This window comes from Sus scrofa, chromosome 2 (assembly GCF_054392235.1).
Source record: "Sus scrofa isolate SSC_HxYL_T2T_F1_AM1 chromosome 2, Sscrofa_HxYL_maternal_Yorkshire_Landrace_v2.0, whole genome shotgun sequence".
Classification (NCBI taxonomy): Eukaryota; Metazoa; Chordata; class Mammalia; order Artiodactyla; family Suidae; genus Sus; species Sus scrofa.
In genome coordinates this window covers 94,302,473-94,328,286 of record NC_139384.1, presented here as the reverse complement: position 1 = coordinate 94,328,286, position 25,814 = coordinate 94,302,473, and the positions used below count along the sequence as shown (strand labels likewise).

At 38.0% G+C, this 25,814-nt stretch overlaps 3 protein-coding genes across 26 annotated transcripts in view; 2 read left to right on the top strand and 1 right to left on the bottom strand.

The window, feature by feature from the left end:
* FAM169A (family with sequence similarity 169 member A) overlaps nt 1-12,097 on the top strand; it is a 74,850-nt gene extending 62,753 nt beyond the window's left edge. For all 17 annotated transcript variants that reach the window (XM_085013835.1, XM_085013833.1, XM_005661485.4 and 14 more), the window contains 3 exons: nt 2,947-3,100; nt 6,014-6,217; nt 7,879-12,097. In XM_085013835.1, coding sequence (XP_084869961.1) covers nt 2,947-3,100; nt 6,014-6,217; nt 7,879-8,427 — 907 coding nt within the window. In that variant the 3' untranslated portion in view covers nt 8,428-12,097. The remainder of the gene's footprint in view (nt 1-2,946; nt 3,101-6,013; nt 6,218-7,878) is intronic.
* A 984-nt stretch (nt 12,098-13,081) lies between these two features.
* On the bottom strand, nt 13,082-20,348 carry NSA2 (NSA2 ribosome biogenesis factor). The gene is made up of 6 exons (XM_003123703.5): nt 20,236-20,348; nt 18,473-18,660; nt 18,230-18,380; nt 16,209-16,388; nt 14,205-14,397; nt 13,082-13,317 (listed from the first exon to the last, which is right to left on the bottom strand). Exons 1-6 carry the CDS (start codon nt 20,236-20,238, stop codon nt 13,250-13,252), a joined length of 783 nt encoding a protein of 260 aa, XP_003123751.1. The 5' UTR covers nt 20,239-20,348; the 3' UTR covers nt 13,082-13,249.
* A 175-nt stretch (nt 20,349-20,523) lies between these two features.
* The window catches only part of GFM2 (GTP dependent ribosome recycling factor mitochondrial 2), an 87,323-nt gene continuing 82,032 nt past the window's right edge, over nt 20,524-25,814 (top strand). For all 8 annotated transcript variants that reach the window (XM_085013821.1, XM_085013819.1, XM_085013825.1 and 5 more), the window contains exons 1-2: nt 20,524-20,659; nt 24,979-25,062. In XM_085013821.1, the coding sequence (XP_084869947.1) occupies nt 25,003-25,062 (60 nt within the window). In that variant the 5' untranslated portion in view covers nt 20,524-20,659; nt 24,979-25,002. The remainder of the gene's footprint in view (nt 20,660-24,978; nt 25,063-25,814) is intronic.

Here is a 25,814-nt window from a genome sequence, read left to right as displayed (position 1 = left end):
AACTTATTAATGCTGGCCATTCTGACTGGTGTGAGGTGGTACCTCATAGTAGTTTTGATTTGCATTTCTCTAATAATAAGTGATGTTGAGCATTTCTTCATGTTCTCGTTTGCCATCTCTATATCTTCTTTGGAATAATGTCTATTCAGGTCTTTTGCCCATTTTTCCATTGGGTTGTTGGCTTTTTTGCTGTTGAGTTGTATAAATTATTGATATATTTTGGAGATTAAGCCCTTTGCAGATGCATCGTTCGAAACTATTTTCTCCCATTCTGTAAGTTGCCTTTTTTTTTTTTTTTTTTTTTTTAATGGTTTCCTTTGCTGTGCAAAAGCTTGTCAGTTTGATTAGGTCCCATTGGTTTCTTTTTGCTTTTATTTCTGTTGCTTTGGGAGACTGACCTGAGAAAATATTTGTAAGGTTGATATCAGAGAATGTTTATCCTATGTTCTCTTCCAGGAGTTTTGTGGTGTCTTGTCTTACATTTAAGTCCTTAAGCCAGTTGGAGTTTATTTTTGTGCATGGTGTGAGAGTGTGTTCCAGTCTCATTGATTTCTATGCAGCTGTCCAGTTTTCGCAGAAACACTTGCTGAATAGACTTTCTTTTTCCCATTTTATGTTCTTGCTTCCTTTGTCAAAGATGAATTGACCATAGCTGTCTGGGTTTATTTCTGGGTTCTCTATTCTGTTCCATTGGTCTGTATGCCTGTTTTGGTACCAGTACCACACTGTCTTGATGACTGTGGCTTTGTAATATTGCCTGAGGTCTGGGAGAGTTATGCTTCCTGCTTGGTTTGTGTTCCTCAGAATTGCTTTGGCAGTTCTGGGTCTTTTGTGGTTCCATATAAATTTTTGGATTGTTTGTTCTAGTTCTGTAAAAAATGTCCCAGGTAATTTGATAGGGACCTTACGAACTTTATTTCTTAAATAAGAAGACATGAAAGTTGAAATGACTGCTTGATCCATGGGCTACAGAATGGATGCTTGTTAGCAGGCATGAAAACAACATGGATTTCATCGTATATCTCTATCAGAGCTCTTGGGTGACCAGATACATTGTCAATAAGCAGTCATGTTTTAAAAGGACTTTTTTTTTTTTCTTCCTGAGCAGTAAGTCTTAACAGTGGACTTAAAATATTAAGTAAACCATGTTGTAAGCAGGTGTGCTGTCATTCAGGCTTTGTTGTTCCATTTTTGGAGGATAGTCAAAGTAGATTTAGCTTAATTCTTAAGGGCCCTAGGATTTTCAGCATGATAAATGAGCATGGGCTTCAAGTCGCCAGATGCATAGCACCTAGCATGCCCTTTGAGGCATTGATGCCAAGCCTTGACTTCTCTCTAGCTCTGAAAGTCTTAGATGGCATCTTCTTCCAATAGAAGGCTGTTTTGTCTGCATTGAAAATCTGTTGTTTAGTGTAGCCACCTTCATTTATTGTCTTAGTAGATCTTCTGGATAACTTGCTACAGCTCCTCCATCAGCACTGGTGTGGTACGGGTATGGAGACAGCTTCTTTCCTTAAACTTCATGAACCAATCTCTTCTAGCTTCACACTTTTCTTCTGTAGCTTCCTCGCCTCTCTTAACATTCATAGAAATGAAGAGAGTTAGGGCTTTGTTCTGGGTTAGGTTTAGGCTTAAGGAAATGTGGCTGGTTTGATCTTCCATTCAGACCACTACTTTTTCTTCATATTAGCAATAAGGCTGTTTTGCTTTCTTATAATTTATGTGTTCACTAGAGTAGCACTGCTAATTTTTTTTTTTTTTTTAAGAATTTTTGTTTTGCATTCACAGCTTGGCTAACTGTTTGACACACGAGACCTAGCTTTGTGTCTGTGTCAGCTTTCAACTTGCTTTTCTCACAAACTTTAATCATTCCTAGCTTTTGATTTAAAGTGAGAAACATGTGACTCTTCCTTTCATTTGAACACTTAGAGCCTTTACAGGGTTATTAATTGACCTAATTTCAACACTGGTGTGTCCCAGGGAATAGGGAGGCCCAAGGAGAGGGAGAAAGATGGGGAACGGCCTGTCAGTTGCAGTCGTCAGAACACATACAACCTTTGTCAGTTAAGTTTGCCATCTTATATGAGTGTAGCCTGTGGTGCCTGAAAACAATGAAAATTGTAACATCAGTGATCACTAATCACAGATCACCATAACAAATGTAGTAATAACAAAAAAAGTTTAAAGTGTTGCAGGGATTACCAAAATGTGACACAGACGTGAAGTGAACAAATGCTGTTAGAAGAGTAACGCCAGGAGTTCTGTAGTGGCTCAGCAGAAGTGAATCTGATTAGCATCCATGATGATGCAGGTTTGATCCCTGGCCTTGCTCAGTGGGTTAAGGATCTGGTGTTGCCCTGAGCTGTGGTGTAGGTCACAGGCTTGGCTCTGATCTGGTGTTCCTGTGGCTGTGGTGTAGTTAGCAGCTATAGCTCCGATTGGACCCTTAGCTTGGGAACCTCTGTGTGCTGTGGGTGTGGCCCTAAAAAGACAAAAAGAAAAATAAAAAAAAAGCAAAATAACTCCAATAGACTTGCTTTAGTGTGGGCTTGCTACAAACCTTCAGTTAGTAAAAACACAATATCTGCAAACGGCAATAAAATGAGAGATGCCCAGAATTATTCCACTGCTGGGATAAAAGCTGTGAACTAGACTGTAGTAGGTAAGCTGAAAAATACGTTTATTTTAAGACAGTAAGATCCAATCAGTATGGGTAGTGTAAGAGAAAGATCTAGCTTACAAAATTGAAAAGATGGAGATTGAAGTGGAGAACATGGTGGGAATGAGAATATACCTGTAAGAAGATGAAGAGATGGGTTGTTGGACTTGTAAAATTTGAAGTTGTTACTGAAAACACTTAGTTGATTATGTGAACTTTATTAACAGATTCCTCATATTTTATATTCCTCTTTAATAAAACAGGAATGGTTTTCTTTGGTTTTCTAGATTGGAGTCTACGGCACACACATCAGAGAGCTCAGAAGAATTCTTGGAAGAACCTGAACAGAGTGTGATTGACTTTGAGGATGAAAGTAGTGATAAAGATGTTCGGCCAGCACCAGAAGCCCAGCCACAGCTGGAAAAGCAAGATGGTGAAAAGGTATGAGAGTCACCTTTAAATACAATGAACGGAGTGAATTTTAACTTTCTCCATCATGTATTATTAGAAAAGTGTAATGATATATTGTTTTAGACTCTTAGTAGAAATTGTAGTTAATATTGAAAAGCATACATGTTTGTTTTAAGCAAGGTCAGGTAGTGGAGGTTAAAGTTACATATATTTTTTATTTCAAACTGAGTCTATAAAGTTTTTTATCTTACTGCAAAGATAAAAAAGAGGATGTTTAGAAAGTAATGTCTCTCAATGTGTTTAAATACAAAGAGTTCCCATTGTGGCTCAGTGGATTGAGAACCCGACATATCCACCAGGATGTGGGTTTGCTCCCTGGGCCTCAATCAGTGGGTTAAGGATTAGGCATTGCCATGAGCTGCAGTGTAGGTTGCAGATGCGGCTCAGATCTTGTGTGGCCATGGTTGTGGCATAGGCCGGCAGCTGCAGCTCAGTTTTGACTTGAGCCTGGGAACTTCCGTGTGCCACAGGTGCGGCCCTAAAAATAAACAAGCAAAACAAAAAACTAAAATAAAATAGAAATTAATTTGAAGTTCCCTTGTGGGTCAGCAGGTTGAGGATCCGGCGTTGTCCCTGCTGTGGCTCAGGTTGTTGTGGCGTAGATTGGGTTCCTGGCCTGGGAACTTTTGCATGCCGTTGGGGTGGCCAAAAAATAAAAATGAAAAAAAACGAAAAAAATACTTAAGAAGTGACACAAATGATGTGACTATAAGAGGTTTACCTTATAAAACCAGTTAGAATGCCTTAAGTAAGGTCCAAGAAGCCCTCAATTGAACCCCTATTTTGGAGAGAAGAATATAATTAGTTGTCCAGAAATACATGTATTTATTTAACTACAGTTGATTTATAAATTCCTGGAAAAATAAGTTCATTTTTTTTAAACACTAGAAAATAGGAAAATCCTTTGTGACTGAAACTCTTCATTTGGCTTGATTTCTGTAGCGTCTTAATTATTTTTCCCTTTCTTTCTTATTTTTCTCTGTTTCCTGCACTTCTTTCTCTTAATATCTTCAGTCCTTCCTGTAAACCCATTCCTTATTTCTTTTTTCAAATGCGCTTAAGTTCTTTAAAAACCTTTTACCTGTTTGTCAGGTCCTGCTAGGAGCTAAGCAAACAAAACTGCATTATCCATTTTGTTTCCTTAACTTGCTCTAATTTAGGTCCTCTTTCCTCTATTTTTAAATGGAAATTTTTTTTCTTGTAGAAAATTGAGAAATAAACATATATTTTACAAAGGGGATTATATGCTTCTAGATGTTTATGGGAATGTATATTTATGCTGTTTTTTTCTCTTTTATTAAAGACCCATTTCTTTTGTTCAACAATACACTGAGCACCTACTCTTGGAGGTCACCACTGACACTTTCATTCAGTACCATTGGCTTTTCTTACCTAGACTGACAACTGTGTCTTCCTCAGGATTCTTTGGTTTCTTGGTTTCCTGTCTGAAGTTTTGTTCTGGTTTTATTTATTTGTTTTTTTGAATGTTTCCCCCTGTATTTGTGGACATTCTGGAAAACTTAAGTTGTTGACTTTCTGCTTCTTGGTGATGCTCTCTCTTTTGAAATTGCATCCAGTCTGATAGCTCAATTTTCATCTTTGTGGGGATGACCAATAACTGTAGATTTTGAATATCGATCCAGGCTGTAGTCCCCTACTGTTACTGCCTTCTGAATATTTCAGTTTAGACAGGTGTCTTTATCACCTTAAATTCAACATGTGTGTTCTTTGCTGTCACTTCTCAGTGAAGCCCTTTTTCCTGTTTCTTATTTGTCTTTCTGTACTCAAAACTTGAAGCACTGAGTTTTTTTCCTCTGTTGCTTTTCACTTGTAGTCACCAAAATTCTGCTCTGGTTTTTAAGAAAAACTTTTGTGATGTAGTTTCTTTTGCTTCTTTTTAACATTTCTTCTACCCTAAGCAGATCCTTTTGTGAGTTTTATTATAACTTCCTTCTGTGTGCTATTTATTCTTTATACTGTGTGGCCAGATTAACTTTTCTAATTATTTCTAAGGTACTGACTTCGATATCTCTCAGGAAAATGTTCCTTATATGATTTCAGGGGTCCTATGTAATCCAGCCAGATCTGTTTATTAAAATTTGAGTGCATTTGTGTTCCAATTTTTAAAATGGTAATAAAATAAAATGACCTCTAGTTATTAGAATATCTCTAGGATTATTTAGAAGTATTAGACACTAGGTGGAAGTCTTGTAAATTGAGGAAACATTGAAGGAAGAGTTTCAGAAATTGGAGAGTTTGTGTTATCAAGTTGCTTTCCCATATTTTAATCTGATTTATGTTGAAAAATGAGCCTGTGTTGACTGGACAATAAGTTAACTGAGACTGGGGCACTTTTCTCCTAGCAAGAAGCTGTGCCCACACTCAGCATCTCCCAAGGCCAGTAGCGCCTTCTCCCCCAGGTGGGGTGAATTGTAACTTCCTTCCCACAGTCCCCACAGGTTCCAAGTGCTGAACAGCCAATGTGTTCTCTAAAGAGCTGCCACCAAATCTAGGCTTTACCTGGTAAATCTGGCACCAAATCTAGACTTTACCTGGTGCCTTTTTATTGAAAGGGTGCTTCCTGTGATTACCCTGTAATTAGGAAAAGCAAGAAAGAGTTAGGTTCCCTTCCCCGAATCTCAGACCCACACTGAGTCCACAGAGCATCCTGGTCTTGTCCTCTCTCCACGAGAACAGGGGCAGTTGGACCCTGAGGGATTCTTTTCTCTTATCGACTTTACTCTTCCTTACCCTGTGCTCAATAATGTGGTAGAATGTAGAGTCCTGGTGCATGACAGGGAGGTACTGAGAATGGACCCATCTTGCCTGACAAGTGAGTTAATCTGTAATTGTGTCCTGATTTTTTTGCCCTCGATGGTGTAGGAATCTGAATTAGAGCCTATGAATGGTGAGATAATGGATGACACTCTTAAGACTTCACTTATAACAGAAGAGGAGGACTCCACTAGTGAAGTTTTAGATGAAGAATTAAAATTGCAGTCTTTTAATTCCAGTGAAGACTCTACAAATCTTGTTCCACTGGTGGTAGAATCTTCAAAACCCCCTGAGGCTGTTGCCCAGGATAAGGTAATGGGGAAATAACCTAATTTTTTATAGTTAAAGTGGTCCAATGTTGGGGACTTGGCCAGGGCCATGTACGATATATATTTTCCTCTACTTGAACATGTACAGACTTTCTGCAAAATTAAACTATATTGGTATTTTAAGAAGATGTAGTCAGTAATAATTCAAATCTTTGTAACTTCATTCATATCTGGCTTTTGGTGACAAAATGAGTTTGGTGACAAATCTACTTTATAGATTTAGGAAATGCTTAGAAAAATGGATAAAGCATTATTCATCAAGTATTTGAATACTTATTGTTTACATAGTCTACAACCAATACAGTCATTTTCATTTGTTTTAATTGAGAACAGATCATATTAGCGGGGAAAAGTAGATAGAGTGTTTTAAAAGAAATTTAATTGTTTATTTTTAGTGAAATATAGTTGATGTATAATGTTACATTAGTTTCACATGTATTACATAGTGATTTGGATTTGCACACATGAAATGATCACGGTAAGTCCAGTAACCATCTATCCCTGTACAGAGTTACAATATTGTTGACCATATTCCTGTGCTGTATATTATATCTCCATGGCTTGCCTATTTTATAGCTGAAAGTTTGTACCTCTCAATCTCCTTTACCTGCTTCAGTCCCCTCACTATCTCCCTCCCCTCTGGCAACCACCCATTCGTTCTCTTTGAGTCTCTTTTTCATTTTTTTTTTTTTTTTTGTTGTTGTTGTTGTTCTGTTTTGTTTTTAATTTAAAAACAATTTTTTTAATTTTAATTTTTTTTCTTTTTATGGCCACACCTGCAGTATATGGAAGTTCCTGGACCAGGAAGTCAAATCAGAGCTACAGCTGCAGGCCTGTGTCACAGCCATGGCAACACTGGCTCCATAACTCACTGAGTGAGGCCAGGGATCAAACCCACAACCTCACAGAGACAATGTTAGGTCCTTAACCCACTGAGCCACAATGGGAACTCCCTGTTTTATTTTTTAGAGTCCACATGTAAATGAAATCAGTTGGTCTTTGTCTGACTCACTTATAAATTAAGCTTTTTTTTTTCCCCCATTTAGTATGATAATCTCTGGGTCCATCCATGTTGTTGAAAAATGGCATCATTTCATTCTTTTTTATGGCCGAGTAATATTCTGTTATATATATGTACCACTTCAAAAAAGAAATTTCATTTTTATTTTTGAATATTTTCATTTAAGGCTAACAAACTATTGTATAGCATTATTTTATTAGTGTCTCACATAATTATATGACTAAAGTTTGCACTGCCCTCACCTGACACGTAATAGTCAGCCTCAGTGGGATGGCACAAGGTAAAGTCCCAGGATTCTTGGTTGTGGCACCATTAACACCAACAAAGTAAAATCTGAATTGATTTATGGTCTTGAAGTATCTTAACATGCCTTAAGTACTCTTTGAGGTAATATCATTACTTTTATTGTACCTTTAAATTAAGAACTTAACGTATCCATATTACAATCTAAGACTCTTTTGCAAAAGTTGAGCTGCGTTCAGAATATGAACACACATGATTAACAAAAGTAATGAGTACTGAATTCTTTAAAATGCATTCAGGGTCATTGCATATTAGCGGCTGAGAATAATTTACGTAAGAACTAGATTGCAAAAGTTGTTCATCGGGCTTTTTGTTTTTAGACCTCACATATAACTGACTCAGAAATGTTGCTAGATGAAGGCCCATCTGATGACAAGGGGCACAGTGAGGAGAAGCTGCCTCTAGTCTCACGGAAGAAAGCCCATTTTGGGAGTTCAGACAATGTTACTACCATCCCAAACGAAGAACGGTCCGACAGTGGTTTTCCAAACTCTGTGATAGCTGAATTCTCTGAAGAGTCCATCTCTGAAAATGTGTCGCCCAACACGACTTCCTCATTGGAAGATCAGGGTGAGGAGGGGGTCGCTGAGTCCCAGGAAACATCCACGGCTCTTCCTCAGAGTTCTCTGATAGAAGTCGAACTCGAAGATGTGCCGTTTTCGCAGAACGCGGGACAGAAGAACCAGTCGGAGGAGCAGTCTGAAGCATCTTCTGAGCAGCTGGATCAGTTTACACAATCAGCAGAGAAGACTGTGGATAGCAGCTCCGAGGAGATCGAAGTGGAAGTGCCTGTGGTCGACAGGCGGAATTTAAGAAGAAAGGCCAAAGGGCACAAAGGACCTGCCAAGAAGAAAGCCAAGCTGACTTGAATGAAGAAGAAAGGCAGATGATAAATCCTCCTCTTTGTAACCTAACTGTTGTTTTTAAAATATGGCAATTAATAAATAGCATGGGGCATAGGACAAAAATTCCAAATTTTCAATTTGAACTTATTTGTGATGCCGTTTCCCACCCCACCCTCCCCAGTAGGACCTAGGAGTCACCGTTCTTTTTAATTTTTCAGGCTATTTTGTGTAAGTACAATTTTTTTAATTTTTATTAACCATGTTTCAATTTTGGGAAACCAGATCATACTATATTTTCTTTAGCAGTTGGGGATATCTGACCCTTAATATTTCAGAAAATATAAATGAAAATACTATGAGAGTCATAGGGTTTCCATCAATTGTAAGGATCACTGAAATCTTTTATACTAAGGGTTTTAATAGTAAACTTGGTGAAGGTTCTAGAAGTTTTATCTTAAATATCAAAACTAATCACTGTTTTTTAAATTGTAGGCATGCTTAAGCAGAAAGGTCAGTAAATTAGGATAAATATAACCTCAGCTAAATGAGAGCACAAATTCGGAAATCTATGGTCAGAGGTTCATGAAGGTGGTATTTTGGCCTCTTAATTCTTAGCTGAGGTGCAGTTTCTTCCTTTGACTTCAATGGCTGTGGAAAGATCCAAACAAAAGCTGTTTCCAGCTCACTCTTTACAACATCTGATGTTAATGGCACCACTAGAGATTTAACTCTGGCATGTAGGCACTAGTATTTAATATTTCATTTGAAGCTGGGAACTGTCTTTTCGTCCTCTTCCAGCTAACATGCGTAGTACTTTCCACAGGTGAGAACCCTTCCTAAGGCTTCTCCTTAATCCTGCCACTGCCTTTATTCTAGAATCTTCTTTATATTCCCCTCCGCTTTCTTCCACTTCGCTTAACACGTGGAGTAGTGATTCCTGTGAAAAGATCAGCCTGCCTGTCAGCTTATGCCCTTGGCTTCCATTTCTTTTGGTAGGTTTGAAACTGCGCCCCCAATCTTAGACCTGGATGGCAGGAAAACCTGCCCGAGGAGCAGGTCTTAACCTATGATTGTAAGAACTTAAGTCAGGTTGGAGTCTTGTTTCTCCCTTTGGGCTTGACCTGTTTTGTGAGGACAGGTTCCAAGCTATCCTAGGTGAGTACATTGTGTTGCTACAGCAAAAGGCTTTGCCTGGGAAAACTAAAAACAAACAAACAAAAAAACTCAATTTTTTTATTTTTGTATAGCAGTTTATTTAAAAGTGAATAAAATGGTTATTTTTAGAATCCGAAGCGAATCTTGAAACAGCCCTCCTCTTTGGAAGTATTATGTGTACTCAGATTTTCATTTAAGTTTGAACTTTGAGACCATTATTTTTTAAACTACTTGGTCCTTACATGAAAAGAAAGGTGTTAGGACTTTTCATTGTTTGAGGTGCTAAAGATTGATGTTAAAGGTTTATTCAGTCTGCAGTTGTGATGTCATTAAGTTTTATTTTGAGATGTTGGCATATTAGAGATTTAAAGTTGAGGTAAAATCTTCAGCAGGCAAAATAGCAAACCCTCCTTATTCACATAAAATGTTGAATATTTGTATCCCCTACATTTTCTTTGTTATTGGTCAGAGGTAAGCCAGATTATTTCATTCTGTGTGAAAATTAAGCACTTGGGCCATTTGTTTTCTTAACAGATGCTAATCAAGTGAAAGAATAAGTGTGACTAATACTAGTGTATCTATGAAATGTTTATGCTGTTTTATACATTTTGTGAGCAATTTTTGTTCATACCACAATTAGGGAAATAAAGATGTAGTAAATTCTTAACCTTTCCATTTTTAATTTCTTAAAATAGATTTAAACCCCTAACGTTTAGATAGTAAATTTTTTACTTGGATTCTTCCTTGTTCTCTTTAAAATACTTTTTTTTTTAGTTTAAGACTGAGCTCACTGACAACTCTTGATGTGTGAATATAGCCTCTGAGTTTACAAAAAAGAAATGTTGACTTCATACGTGAGCACTGATGACTAACAGTATCAATTTATACTTGGTAAACTTGTTTGGTAAACAGTAAGTGCATTTTAAGCAATTTTAAAACTTTGGGTTCAGCACACAAGAAAATTTTTGTCATATATTTTCTCGGGCAAAATGTTTTAGCGTTTATAGATAGTAGACAAAAAAGTTAGGTCCCATGGAACAACCTATTGTTCAGTAACAATGGGTTCTAATAATGAGTACAGAATTTGTAACAAAATTTATCCTCAATAAGGAATCTAAATAAAAATCTGATTACTTCTACTTTTTGCAAAGTTATTAGAAAAACTCTTGAGAATTGCAGAGGACTGAAATTTGATTTCAACCAGGTAGTCTAGTTGAGTGTCCAGTCACATTCTAGAGTCCTTTGTGAACTGTTTTTTTGTTTAGAAGTCTTATTCGTGGAGAAGGGCGTTCACTTCGGTTTGTGTAAATACATATATATTTCCTTGTGTAATATAAAGCAGACAGATACTAGCAGAATTTTAGTTCTACTTTCAAGTTTAAATTATTCAATTGCTAGATATCACAGAAATATATTTAAGAATTTATTATAAAGTTCCTCTACAACTTTTAACAGTGAGAGGGTCTATTATGATTTTTTATAAAATCAAATAGCATGACAGAATGTCAATCTTCTACTACTTAAAATGTGTCTATATTCATGGTGTTTCCATTCAGTGCAGAGAATTCTGGCAAGGATAAAAATTACTAGTGATTTAAAATTCACTTTTAGCTGACCACCAGAACATCACCTAAAATGGTTTCAGTGACTTTAGAAAAATACCTTGAAGGTTTATGATTGCATCAATTGAGCCTTTACCTGGTACCTACACATCTGCTCTTACATTCTGCTTTACCCTTAGGGATTACCTTCTAAGGTTTGGTCACACCAGCAAACTGAAACAGATCTTAATGTAAATAAAGAATTTATACTGACATTACTCATCTGTATAACAGTATTTTAGAAATTTCTGCCTTGTATGTCCACTAGTAGCAATATGGTGTTTAAAGTGTTATCCAGTCTTTTATGGGTGTGATTAGTTACACAAATGTTTGTGCTTCTGTTTATACGACGAGTATCAAGCTTTATTTGTACAAGATAGTTAACTTGCTTATTTCTGGTTCTGAAAAATAAGCTAACCTCAGTTCTGTATCCAGTGCTTATTACCTTTAGTTGATTTTTTTTTCTTTCACCCTCCAAATACTTGTCATTCACACATTACCCATTTTTATTAGTGGCAAAATCATTTGTTAAAATCTAATTGTAAGGAAGGCTCAGTTTCTGTTATCCTGAAATAATTGTATCGTAAAGGATAGTTATTCCCAAGGAACTAGCCTTGCTTTTCCTAAGTGTCTCTGTATTCTAAAACTTCTACTATGTTTATAGAATTTAGAAAAGATCTTACATTATTCAGAATGGCAAGACTTAACCTAAGACGTTTGTTTTCTTGGTAGTTTTTACGTTTAACAGTAGTGATTAAATCTATATTTTGTGATTGTTTCCTGGTGTTTTGAAATTCCTTCCCTTTTCCTTAATTTCATTGGTGAAGATATGTTGAGATGTTGAATTTGTTTAGACACTGATTTTGTTAAAGGCACAATTAATCACATTGGTTGTACTTTCAAGACAGAATTTAACAAATAAACAGAATTTAAAGCAATTAATGTGATTATAAATCAATGTAATATGGACATCTTAAAGCTCAAAGTCACAAACATAACTCAGATCACAGATTTGCTTTTGACAACTCTAAAACATGGCTTTTAAAATATTATTTAAGTAACTATAAATACATTTCTCTTTAATGGTGTAAGTGCAGTCTTTTTAAAACTATTTTACCTAGAATCATTTAAACACATTTTTACCATTTAAAAATATATACTTGGGAGTCCTGTTATGGCTCAGTGGGTTACAAATCCAGCTAGTATCTATGAGGATGTGGGGTTCGATCCCTGGTCTCACTCAGGGGTTAAGGATCCAGCCTTGCCGTGAACTGTGGTGAACATTGCAAACGAGGCTCAGATCTGGTGTTGGCTGTGGCCAGCAGCTGTAGCTACGATTCTACCCCCTAGCCTGGGAACTTGCGTATGTGGCAAGCGTGCCCCTAAAAAGCAAAAACAAGTTGAAACAAAAAACCCAAGTTTAGAATATAGAAAATGCTAAAATTGTAAATATTGCTTTCATGTCTTGAGTAGAAAATACAGTTTCAAGTATAGAATATTATATATGATGAATGAGAAGGGGAAAATGTTTAAAATACTAATTTCCTTACTGTAAGAAGTTAAGGATTAGTTAAGCAGTAAAAAGTTGTCTAAGTTCTGAACTTTATAGTGTAATGTGCCTTTGTTCATATACTCTGTATTTTCATTATAACTTTGTGTTAATGCTGTATTAATTTAGGATTAATAATCTGTGAGGTGGAAGAGACCTCAGGTAAGGTCTTCGATATGGGTTTATTGGCCTATCCCTCACATTTCAGTGTGCACGAACCTTTATGATAAAAGATATTTTTAATTACAGCTCTGTACTACTCAGTACCACTGATGAATGCAGATACTGAAGAAGTAGGGTAGTTCTGTAGCTGATTTTTTTAATCATTCAGTTTCATAAACATCTTAGACACTAAATAGACACAAAAGACCAATTTGTAAAACGAGGCTGTTTTAATTTTTTTTTGTAAACAATAAATAGTTTTCTTGATGACAGCAGACTTGAAAGGCTGACTGGTAGGATTCAGAAACATGAGACTAATAGTTTGCTGATGGTGTGTAGTCTTCATTAATTACAAGCAGTTGTCTATATTCAATTGCTGTCAAACCAGTAAGACTGCATTTATGCATCCATCATTTTCAGGATTGTTGGTAACCTGGGCATATTTTCCTAAGGAAAACAAGACAAAGAAGAGGGATGTTAACTAATAAAAATGAACTTTAAAAAATACATTTAACCTTTGCCCAAGGTATTTATAATTACCACTTTTTTAAATGAACAATAGTAGTATACATAAGATTTTATAAAATGAAATCACTCAAGACCAAACTTGAGTTCCAAATACAATTTTTATATAAATACTGTTTTTACAAATGGTGGTCAGCTCCATTCTGTTACTATTTTCTATTAACAAGCTTTTGCAAACTGACCTGAGCACAGCTACATTTCTACAAAATGCTTACTAGAAAAAGCATCTAAGTATTAAATAAGTTTCAAATCACTCCAACAACCTATTTTAAAATTGAGGTCAGCGAACATGAGTATGTACTAATGACTCAGGAAGATTCAGTCAAGTGGCTATAGTGGGTATTCTTACAAAGAACATCAAAGTTTAGAAATATGAGTACTAAAAGCAAAAAACTAATGAAAAGAATTAAGATTGCTACATGACTCACATTTTACGTTTTAATTATTACTGAAATGAGTGTGGCTATGTTGGATGTATGCCTTCCCTCATTCATGGTTAATTTGTATTTTCTTCCAATATTTTTCAGTTACAGTTGTTTAACTTCCCATCTGCTTTCCTCATAATTGCTTTTTAAATAAACAGCATAAAAAATATCTAGCAATGCAGTATACCTTATGTAACTTAAACCAGTAAACTAAGAAAAACTGTATTCACAACTACTTTCTACAAAAAATATTCTTCTAAAGATTTAAATTTGATTCACATCAAGTTTAATTACATTAAAATTTGCCATGTACTTTATGTCAGCTTGAAAATTTCTACCTCAGGACTGTAACACCAGCAGCCCCATGTTCAAAATTTTACTTACCCCATATGACCTTGCCTCCTTGTGTCACAAGGCCCAACTCACTCACGTTCACCTCAATGACAGTACCTTTGGTGATAACCCCCAGAGTTGTATACAGTGGGGAAGAGGGATTCTTCTTTACCCCAAGTATTGGCAGGCAAAAGGTGGCTTTCAGTTCAGGGTGTGTTACATGGGCCTTCTTGAAACGTAAGCCCTGATAAGGCAAATACAAGAACATGTTGAGTTGAAAATGTTAACAGTGATGAATAATGATTCTTTCTGCTGATCTTTCCCAATCATCTCCCTACCTTATCCCCTAAAACAGGATTGAATAATACCTAGATGAACCTTAAGGGATCAAAGGAAATACTTAGAATTAGTTCTACAGACTAAAAATCGGACAGTTATAGGAAAGTATGTGGGGGAAAAACCCCAAACATGGACTCCTGAAAACCAGAACCTAGCTACCTAGTGTCATACTCAGGTTCTCCTCTGTCCGCATATGCGTACTTACTGAGGACTTGCTGCATGCCAAGCACTATGCAAGAGCTCACCAACTGCGAATTAAATGTGATAACCTGGGAGTTCCTGTGGTGGCTCAGCTGGTTAGGAACCTGACTGGGTTCTCTCACTGGCCTTGCTTGTGGGTTAAAGACCTAGCATTGCCCCAAGCTGCGGTGTAGGTCAAAGATGTAGCTTGGATCTGGTGTTGCTGTGGTGTAAGCTAGCAGCTGTAGCTCCTATCTGACCCAGAGCCTGGGAACTTCCATATGCCACAGGTGTGGCCCTAAAAAGAAAACAAACAAACAAAAAATAAAGAGTCTTGGGAAGATAAATATTCAAATTTGAAAAAAAAAAATAAACATACCCTTAACAACTCCCCCTATTTTTTTTTTTTTTAATGCCAAAACAAGGATCAGCAGGTTAGAGGACTTGTTCCCAGGTTAAGAGGCTTGAGGATGGAATCAAATTTATCCTGATTTCAAGTCTTTATATATTTCAGTCACCTTCCATGATGAAAAAGACAACTTCCTTTGTGTTGATTGATGGTTAATACTGGTCTAAAACTGGAGAGCCCAGAGACGTCTCTGTTACAGACCTCTCAGCTTCACCCAGTCACCTAGATACAGTCTTTTGGGGCGTAGCACTTTAGAGGCCACAACACTTTGCAGTCTCTTAAATTTGATTTTTGCCTGTATGGGGGTAGGGGGCAAATAGCAGTAACTCAAATTCTTAGTAACAGAGTCATTAATTAAGTTTATATACTATTCAGAATGCCTTATAGTTCTCGATTAGAAGCATATCTGCCAAGCTACAGAAAGCCTAGAAGAGCTTAACTAGCATACTCTCTCCTTGTGGAGCTTGGGAAGATTAAGAAAAACATATTCAGAAGATTATGAATATGAAATCAAAACAAGGGGAGTCCACGATGGAATCCAGAGATGGGTGAACATTTTCTGTAAATGAACATTTTATTTTAGGCTTTGGAGGCCACATGGTCTTACAAATACTCAAACTCTGGAAAACAGCCATAGACAGTGTGTAAATGAATGGGCATGGCTGTGTTCCAACAGAACTTTGTTTATAGAAGCAAGCTGTTTGACAACATTTTAATCCACTGAAAATTATTCAGTTTGAGAGAGTAACTGCCAACTTTCCCCTCTGATTCTTTGTTTTCCTAAGCAGGCTGATATCCAGTTGAGAGATTAATTCAGTCTGTTTAAAGGGATTCTGCAAAAATCTATCTTCACTTATATTTGGGGAGGTAAGGAGATTGGTTTTTGACCATCACTGCTGTCAACAGAAATTAAAGTCCCATTTTACTGTTATATTCTCTTTTTTCAGTGATTGCGTACTAAGTATTTTCAAAAGCATTAAGATTCTTTCTTTAGTAACCACAATTAAAAAGCAAGAATAGCCTAAAAACATCTTTCAGTTTTAGGAATTTCAGGAAAATGTCAAGTACTTGATCCACTTTAACCCAGGACCTGATATTTTAGCCACTGCACTCTAGCAGGGACTTACCATTGGCCTAATGAATCTTTCATATTTAGGGGGTTTTCGAGTAAAGCCGTCTCCAACAAAGCAGACTTTAGTGACCATCCTTTTCCAGGCTTTCTTCTTTCTCTTTCCCGTTCGAATAACTTTTAATACTTCTGTTTCTCCCTGGGCTCGAACTTTGGGCAGAGGGACTTCCCATTTTCCCTAAAATAGACCACAGTTAAAATTTATATTGTTAGTAAAAGATAGATAATGAGTATACAAAGTCCAATATTTTTTAGTTGTACAAAGTAGCAGATTCCCTATTTTTCTTAACCAAAAAGATTTTGGCTCAATTGTTTTCTAGAGGTGTGCACTGTCTCTTCACAAGCCCCAAATTAGTTCGAACTAGTTAAGTTTACATATGATGAGTACATTAAGTGATTTGCTTAAGCTAAAATCTTAATGCCTTGTTGTGGACAACAAATACCACCTGTAATAAGGCAGTAATTTCTCTAAGCAGTATACATGCTTGCTACTAAATAGTTAATAGTGTAAAACTGGAAGAGTGTCTCCATTTCTTTAACATATCTTTGTATTTCTGCCATGAATGGATTTTTATATTATGTTACTAGTAATATAAAATTGTCACCTGCTATTTTGTACCTGCCTAGAATGCAAATTCCATGGAAAATGTAAGCAGTGCAAGGCAGTGGAAAAATCACTGGAGCTAATATTAAGGTAGAGTTTCTAGAAGCAACTCAGATAGGTGCCTGTGAAAGTGATTTCCAACCTCCTGGACTTCAGCCTTTCCATCTGTAAAATGAAGGCGTTAAGTAGATAACCTCTAAAGTTTCTTTTGATGCTGAAATTCTACCATTCTAATTTTGATAATTACATACCAAAAAACAAGCAATAAGATATTTAAAACCAAATTTGCAGACTAAGTTTTTTAAACTCATGAATATGATACAGCATATTCTGCGGCTACCTAGATTTCTGTCATCCATAGGTGTTTAAAAAGAGTGTCTATGTCTTTTTCTCTGCTTTTAGCAGAATTTAACTTAATTTCACACCAAGTGCAACCCAGAAGTATTTTCTTTTTCTTTAATCTGAATTTTGAGAGTTCCCTGGTGATCTAGTGGTTAGGATTCCATGCTTTCACCACTGTAGCTTGGGTTTAATTTCTGGTCTGGGAACTTGAGATCCTGCATCAAGCTACTGCATGCTACAGCCAAAACAAATAAAAATTGCTCAAGTTTTATCTAAGTCAAAGCACTTACGATGCTTTCCACTATCCTACCAGTTATGGCAATGAAGGGCCGAAAAAGTTATCAATATAAAAAGCTGTTTTAAATTTTTTTTTTCTTTTTTCTTGGCTGCGCCCACTGCATATAAAAGTTCCCAGGCCAGGGACTGAATTTGTGATGCAGCTGTGACCTATGCCACATATGAGGCAACAGTGTATCCTTACTCTACTGCACAGGCCAGTGATCAAACCCATGCCTCAGTAGCAACCTGAGCCACCGCAAAGACAACACTATATCCTTAACCCACTATGCCACAGTGGGAACTCCCTAAATATTTTTTTAAAACTAAAGATGCATGGAATTCTAAAAAAAAAAAAATTTTTTTTGGAGTTCCTGCTGTGGCACAATGGGATGGGCTAGCGTCTCTGGAGCACCAGGATGCAGGTTCAATTCCCAGCCCAGCATAGTGGGTTAAGGTTCAGGCTTTGCTGCACTTGCAGTTTAGGCCACAACTGCAGCTTGGATCTGATCCCTGGCCTGGGAATTCCATACGTCCTGGAGTGGCCAAAAAAGAAAAAAAAAAAATTTCTTTAAGTGCCACTGAATGTTCTGGTGATGAGAAAGCACTTCTTTAAATTATGTAAACATTTTATTAAAAATAAAATTTACAAAGGCTTCAACATCTAAATAATACAAAGAGTTGGACTTCAATTTTCCATTTAACTGAAGAAACAAACCAAGAACCTCAAATTTGAATTTAAATGATTCTCCTGAACAAGAACAACAAAAACAAAGACTTCAATTTTTATGGCTTACCGCTTTCTCTTTTCGTTTTTGTTTAATCATATTAGAAAGTACTTTAGCCCGAGACTGTCCCTCTCTGTCCAGTAGATATGCAGGTACTGCGCCTTGTGGAGTCTTTTCATCATTCTTCTGTTTGGTGTTTCTCTTTTCATGCATCTTAATACTACCAAGAAAGAAAAAGATTCAAGATTATCAGTTTTAATAACTATTACTCAAGAGACATTAACTTGGTACAACAAATAAATGATCACTTACGTCTTTTTCATTTGTATTTTCTCAGCATGGCGCTGTTTATGGTAGAGCTTAGCTTTCAGACCAATCATCTTTTTTGCCTTCTTTGAACGTTCATGGGCCTCTCGACCTTCCTTCTTCCTCTTTTTCTCATGGTAATCCAAACGATATCCATAGCGCTTACGGTGTAACTCAATATATTCATTTTGTGGCTATAATGATGAAAGAAGTGTTACTTTTTAAAAAAATTAATGACAATTATTCTAAAATATTTTCTCTTGAACAGCATAAGAAGTATAGAAAGTCCTATGGCATCCACTGTTCACTTGATTAAATTAATCTATTAATCCAATTCGCATGATGTAGGTTACATAAATTTTGATCCTGGATAACATGACACATCAGGATTAACATCTGTAATAATCTCAGTGGAAGTTACTGTGAAGGGAACTGTCTGAAATCCAATGGACCACAAATGGGACGATCTGATGCCAGAATCTCTCTTTTCTGAACATCAGTAACCTGGCTTTTCAATACCATCATTATTTGTATACTTTATTTGAAAATCTAAAATGTTATTCAGGTTTACTGAAGCATAATTTACATACATACAATGAAATGTGCCCTTCTGAGGTGTAGGTATAGAGTTATATAAGTTTTGACAAGCTGTACAGCTCTGTATTACCACAATCAAGATTAAAAATATTTCCAACACTCCTAAAATTTCCCTTGTCACTTTGAAATCAGTCCTCTTTTCCCACCTCCAACCTGATACCTATTGTTCTAGTTTTCCTTTTTCCAGAATGAAATGTAAATGGAATCTACAGTACAGACTTTTGCATCTAGTTTCTTTCACTTACCCCAAGGCTTGTCAGATTCCCTCAGGTTGTTGCACGTATCCTATTTCAACCCCTGTTACTGACAAGCAATCATTGGAGGATATACCACCATTTGTTTATTCATTTGTCAACCGATGGATACTTTGGCTGTTCTCAGTTTATAGTGAATAAATATTTGCACATAAGTCTTTCTGCAGACCTATGCTGAACTGTTTTCAAGGTGGCTGTATTATTGCTACGTTTCATTAGCAATGTATGGGATCCCTTTTTGCTTTTTAAGTGCATTTTTAATTTCACATGCCAATTTTGTTTTATTTTAAACACACCACCAGAGTCCATTTGTATTTTAAGACTAAAAAATAAAAGGTGTATACCCGACTCCAGCACGGAGAGTAAGTAACAATCAACAAAGTACTACGTTATCAGGTGTGGTGTTTTCAATATCATCGCTATTTGTACATTTTTACTTCTGTCACATAAACTTCGCAGCAACCGTGAAAAAGGTATGTGGAATGCCATTTTGTAGAGAAAAACATTAAACACAGAGCAGAAACAAAGTCTCTGGCAGTCTGTTGCGGCCTGTAAACCTGGCTCTGCAATTCATTAGCTGCTAGAGCTGAAGAGTGATGCGCGATTAAAGCCCGATTAAAGTGATTCCTATAGAGGAATCACAAGTCTCTGGCACTGATGGCCACACAACTTTGGGCGAAGCCAGGAATTTAACACAGTGAAACCTGTCAGGCTCCACAGCTCGTTCTCTGGTAAAAATTCTACTCTGTCCCAAAAGTGAAGTTTTCGCTGCACAGAGCGCACCTCAAAGTCCACCCTCATTCCTTCAGCAGCACCTCACTTCCGCCTACCACCCCTCACCGCCAGCCCGAGCCCCTGGGCCCCGCCACCTCTGAGGCTCTAGGACAAGAGTGCGAGTGCCGGAGGCGACCTCCTCACCATGGTGACGGCCGCCGAGCCACCCGGCGGAGCAGCGGGGACGAGAAGAAACTCTTAATTTTCGGATCTCAGAGATTCACCAGCCGACTCCACGCCGGCCGCGACAGGAAAGGGTCGCTTCTAGAACGACCGACCTCACAGAAAGCACAAAGCAGCCGTTCCGAGCCGTCGTTCTTCAGTTTCAGCTCGAAGGGCGGAAGTTGCTGGCCGGCGGCATTTGGGAGAGGTACCGCCGGAAGTGGTGAAGTGCCACGCCTGTGGAGGCGGAGCAAAAAAGGTTGAGGTTCCATTCACCGGTATTCCGGCGTTCAGGCAGGTAGGAGATAGTGACGTGAGGCCTTTGCAGGCGTGAGTGCCACCGGCACCTCTGCTCTCACCAGCCCGGCGGGGAAAGGCGGAAATACGGAATGCGACCGAATGCCAGGTGCGTACCGGGCCGCTTATTGCTACTCCAGCGTGCCTAGGACTATGCCCCACAGTGGCCACCGGCGACCTTCTAGGATGCTATAGCCAGGAAAATATGAGGACAGCAAGGTCTCGCCCTTATCACTCCCCAGCCCTGTGTCCGCCCACGTGTAGGCTTTTCTCTCTTTTAAGCGAGAGCGACTGATCTTTGCTCCTGTCGGCGTGTGTAATGTGTTCATGATTGAGAAGAATGACGAGGAATGAAAACTTATTGTAGAGGAAAGTAAAATTACTGGGTCTCTACTGTCAGAAAAGACAACGTCCTGTTTTCGGGGACTAATTTCTGAAATCCTGAGGACTTTTGGTGCACAGGACGATGTTGAGTGGATTTGTTTTAAGAAGATCCCTTCTTTTGGGGAGCTGATGGTAGTGGAGAAAACTTGGAAATGTATTTGGCATGAGTAAATATAAGTTCCAAGTGTTATGAAGCACAGAGAAGGAAGTAAATTTGTAGGAAATTAGCAAAGTCTTCTAAGCTGGGCCTTGAAGATCAAATAGAAATTTACCAGGTGTGTGGCATTGTCAATTCCAGGACTGCTTTCAGGCAGTGGTGTCAAGATGTCAGAGCATGGTGTATCTGGGGAATTTTGGTGGGAGTTGCTGGTATAAGGTAGGGTACAAGGCTGTGAAGGTAGTTTGGATCAGATTTGTTATATTAAGAAACTTTACAAGAGTTCCCCCTGTGGTGCAGTGGGTTAGGGACTTGACTGCAGTGTGGGGTGGCCCTCTGAGGCTACGGTTTTATTCTCAGCCAGTCATGTCACTGAGCATGTCCCTGTGGGGCTCCTGGGCACAAAAGCCTTTCTCTATCCCCCCTTTCTTGTTTTTAGGAAATGGGCCTCATTCAGCCTCCCCTGATTCTCCCTAAGTTCCAAGGGACAGGTTCAGACAGTTGATCATCAGGGAAGGAAAGGGATACAAAGACAAGGGAGGAGCAATCAAGAAACATTAGCCTTGGGGCAGGATCCTGGTTCCCTCTCAAGGGATACACATAATTATATAGGGATCTTATATACCGAAGAGAAAAGTTATATTCCTTCCGCTTTTTTTTAGAAGTGAATACTTTAAAATTGAACAGCTTAAAGTCCTTCCTTGTCCTTCTCACTGGCTTGATTGCATTCTGAACACAGTCACCTGTAAGCTAAAGATTAGGCACCCTGAGCACAGTTGCCTGTGGGTTAAAAATCATTAGCACATGGTGTTTTTTTGGAACTTTTCCAGTTTTAATCTCTGATCAATAGTGCCTTAAAATTTTTTTTGATTGTACTTGATTTACAATGTAAATATGCCCTTTTTGCAAATACTGTTATTTTAGGCAATAACCCAGAAGACCACCATCATGAGCCCCTGATGTCAGCTTTGATTCCCTCAAAGAAAGAAAGAATTCATGTCTGCCCCAATCCTGATTCCTATATGAAAACCTGTTTTTCTCCTTTTTACTATAAAACTCCCCCAAATTCTTCCTAACGGGGGGGGGGGGGCACAGTCTTTAGGGCATTAGCCTGCTGTTACCCTCCTTCGCTTGGCAAAGCAATAAAGCTGGGTTTTTTTTTTTTTTTCCCTCCTTCACCCACAATCCTAACTCCACGTTTCTATTCGGCAGTGGCAGACAAAGGCCGAGTTTGGCAGCAGTCACAGTGGGTCGAAAGGGTCCAGTGTTGACGCAGCTGCCGCATAGGTCTTAGCAGGGGGCTTGGAGTCAATTTCTGGGTGCAGCCAAAAACAAACAAAAAAGCTTTACAGGTTTTTAAGTGGGGAGTTGATGAGATGAGGTTATTTAATTGAAAGGTATAGGTCAAATATAGATTAAAACAGTATTTCCCACTTGAGTGATCTGAGTACTACCTTTTTAAGACTGACAGCTTAATGTCACCTGTGCTATTAATTACTTAATAGTTTTCCTTAAGTTCATTTTTTTTTTTTTTCGGTCTTTTTGCTATTTCTTGGGCCGCTCCTGCGGCATATGGAGATTCCCAGGCTAGGGGTCGAATCGGAGCTGTAGCCACCAGCCTACACCAGAGCCACAGCAACTCGGGATCCGAGCCGTGTCTGCGACCTACACCACAGCTCACGGCAACGCCGGATCGTTAACCCACTGAGCAAGGGCAGGGACCGAACCCGCAACCTTATGATTCCTAGTCGGATTCGTTAACCACTGCACCACGACGGGAACTCCTTAAGTTCATATTTTAATGTAAATAACTTTAACATCATTGTAAGCCGCACTTATCTACAGAATCACAGATTTTGTTGGCTGTTTTTTCTAACATTTATTTACTAAGTGATTTTTGGGGGGGGGGTCTATAACCTAAAGTAATTATAGGTGTTGACTTTGGGAAGCAGCGTTGGAGTAAGTTTTAAAAATGTTTGGTCTAGGAGTTCCCGACGTGGCGCAGTGGTTAACGAATCCGACTAAGAACCATGAGGTTGCGGGTTCTATCCCTGCCCTTGCTCAGTGGGTTAACGATCCGGCGTTGCTGTGGCTCTAGCTGTAGGCTGGCAGCTACAGCTCCGATTCGACCCCTAGCCTGGGAACCTCCATATGCCGCGGGGGTGGCCTAAGAAATGACAAAAAAAAAGTTTGGTCTATAGGAATGCTTCATACTGTTAAAAATGATTCAGGGAGTTCCCGTCGTGGCGCAGTGGTTAACGAATCCGACTAGGAACCATGAGGTTTCGGGTTCGGTCCCTGCCCTTGCTCAGTGGGTTAACGATCCGGCGTTGCCGTGAGCTGTGGTGTAGGTCGCAGATGCGGCTCGGATCCCGCGTTGCTGTGGCTCTGGTGTAGGCCAGTGGCTACAGCTCCGATTCGACCCCTAGCCTGGGAACCTCCATATGCCACGGGAGCAGCCCAAGAAATGGCAAAAAGACAAAAAAAAAAAAAAAAAAAAAAAAAAAAGATTTAGAACTTCAGTTTTGTTTATGTGGGTTATAATCAACGTTCAAATATTGGAAATTAAAACATTTTAATTAAAAAAAATTTTTAACAGCTGCACCTGTGGCATATGGCAGTTCCTGAGCCACGGGGCTAATCAGGTCTGATCAGAGCTGCAGCTGAGCCCTGTAATGCAGCAACATAGGATCCCAGGTGCATCTGACCTGCTCCTCAGCTTGGGCAATGCTGAGTGCTTACCCCCCTGAGTGAGGTCAAGGACTGAAACCACATCCTCAGAAAAAATGGGTTGGGTCCTTAACCTGATGAGCCACACATCAGGTTAAATGTTTTAGTAGTTCATTAAAAATAATGTATCAAATATTAATGTAAGTAATACAGTTTTATGAAAACTGCCTACATTTTAAAAAATGATTTAGTTTTAAGGGTGTTTTACATTGCTTTACAGTTTTACAAGTCTTTTTAATGTCTGCCTTAATAGAAACCAGCTTACATCTGCTTCTGTAATGTGTTACTTATTTGTTTTTGGTTGAAGTGTATGAAGAAATAGTGTCTTGCCTTATGTCTAAGTCTTTAAGCCACTTTGAGTTTATTTTTGTGCATGGTGTGAGGGTGTGTTCTAGTTTCATTGCTTGACAGGCAGCTGTCCAGTTTTCCCAGCATGACTTGGTAAAGAGACTTTTTTTCCCCCCATTTTATATTCTTGCCTCCTTTGTCAAAGATTAATTGACCATAGGTGTCTGGGTTTATTTCTGGGCTCTCTGTTCTGTTCCATTGGTCTATATGACTGTTTTTGTACCAGTTCCACACTATTTTGATTACTGTGGCCTTGTAATATTGTCTGAAGAATAAATGTCTTTAAACTAAATGTGCCCGATGCTAAGATCATAGAAGAGGACTTGTTGTTGTGTATTTTTTACGTGATTTTATTTTTTCATCATGATAGAAAAAACAGTATATACAGATAAACCAAAAGTTGTACTACGAATGAAAAATTACCAAGTTAACATGTAGATGCTTACCTTTCTATACTTATTTCTCTTTTAAATTTTTACTTAAAAATGCGCTTTTGTTCGTATGCTGTATTTTTGTAATTTCAATATATCTTTTTCTACAATGTATTCATATCTTAATTAAAGGATGTTGAGATAATATGGGACATTTTAAGCTTGAGAACCATATTTCTCATGTTTAGTTTGTTTACATTTTCTGAATAATGCATTGACCTTTTGATAGCTAAAAATACTTTAAAAAAGTAATGCATTTTTACCATATGTATTGCATGTGCTTTACAAAAGTTTATGCAATACATAAACTTAGTTTTATAAGTTTTTATATTTCTTATATTTCTTTATTTTTTAATATTTTTTATATTTCTTTTTCAGAGAATAACAGTTGAGAGGGCCAAGATGTCCAACCTGAGAATATTTGCAGTGAATCATAAGAAAATATCCAGCTTGCACATTGACGTAAGCTTTTCTTGTAAAATTAATTGTACTTCAGCAGCGTCAGTTGCCTGACTTCCCTGAAGGCCTTGTATATCTCATATACTAGTATATCAGCCGTTTCTTAATGGGGAGTATGGAAGAACCTATAATCAAATATGCCTTATCCTTTATTAGTCTGTAAATTCATTTTGCTGCTTTAGAATCACCTGTGCAGCATTTTGAGACTCTATTCCATTAGTGGCCCAAGGAGTTACACACTTTTTCTTCAGTGTTTTCATTTGTGATGCTTTCAGACTACACTCCCTGTGACAGATGATACTGTCTTACCCTGGTCATTATGAAGTGAAAATTTAGATAGTTTGTGTCTCTACTCTTAAAACTGTACTTAGGATACGAATGTTTTATTGCCAGAGACTTCAGTAGCTCATATAGAGGTAATAGAGAAGACATGGTTAGACATTCAGTGACTTAATGAAAGAAAGATGGTGGCAGCCCCAAATCATGACATACACTTACTCAACAGTTCCAAGTGTATTGGCAGCCATTAAATGTGTCTCTAGTGGTCTAGGGACAAATTGATGGAGAATGTTCAACCTCTATGTGGGAACATTAGGAGAAGATACCTAGGAAACTTATAAAAATGCTAATTCTGGAGTTCTTCTGTGGTGCAGTGGGTTAAGGATTAGCTTTGTCACAGCACCAGCTGGGGTCGGTGCTGTGGCGAGGGTTCGATCCCTGGCCTGGGAACTTCTGCATGCTGCAGGCATGGCCAA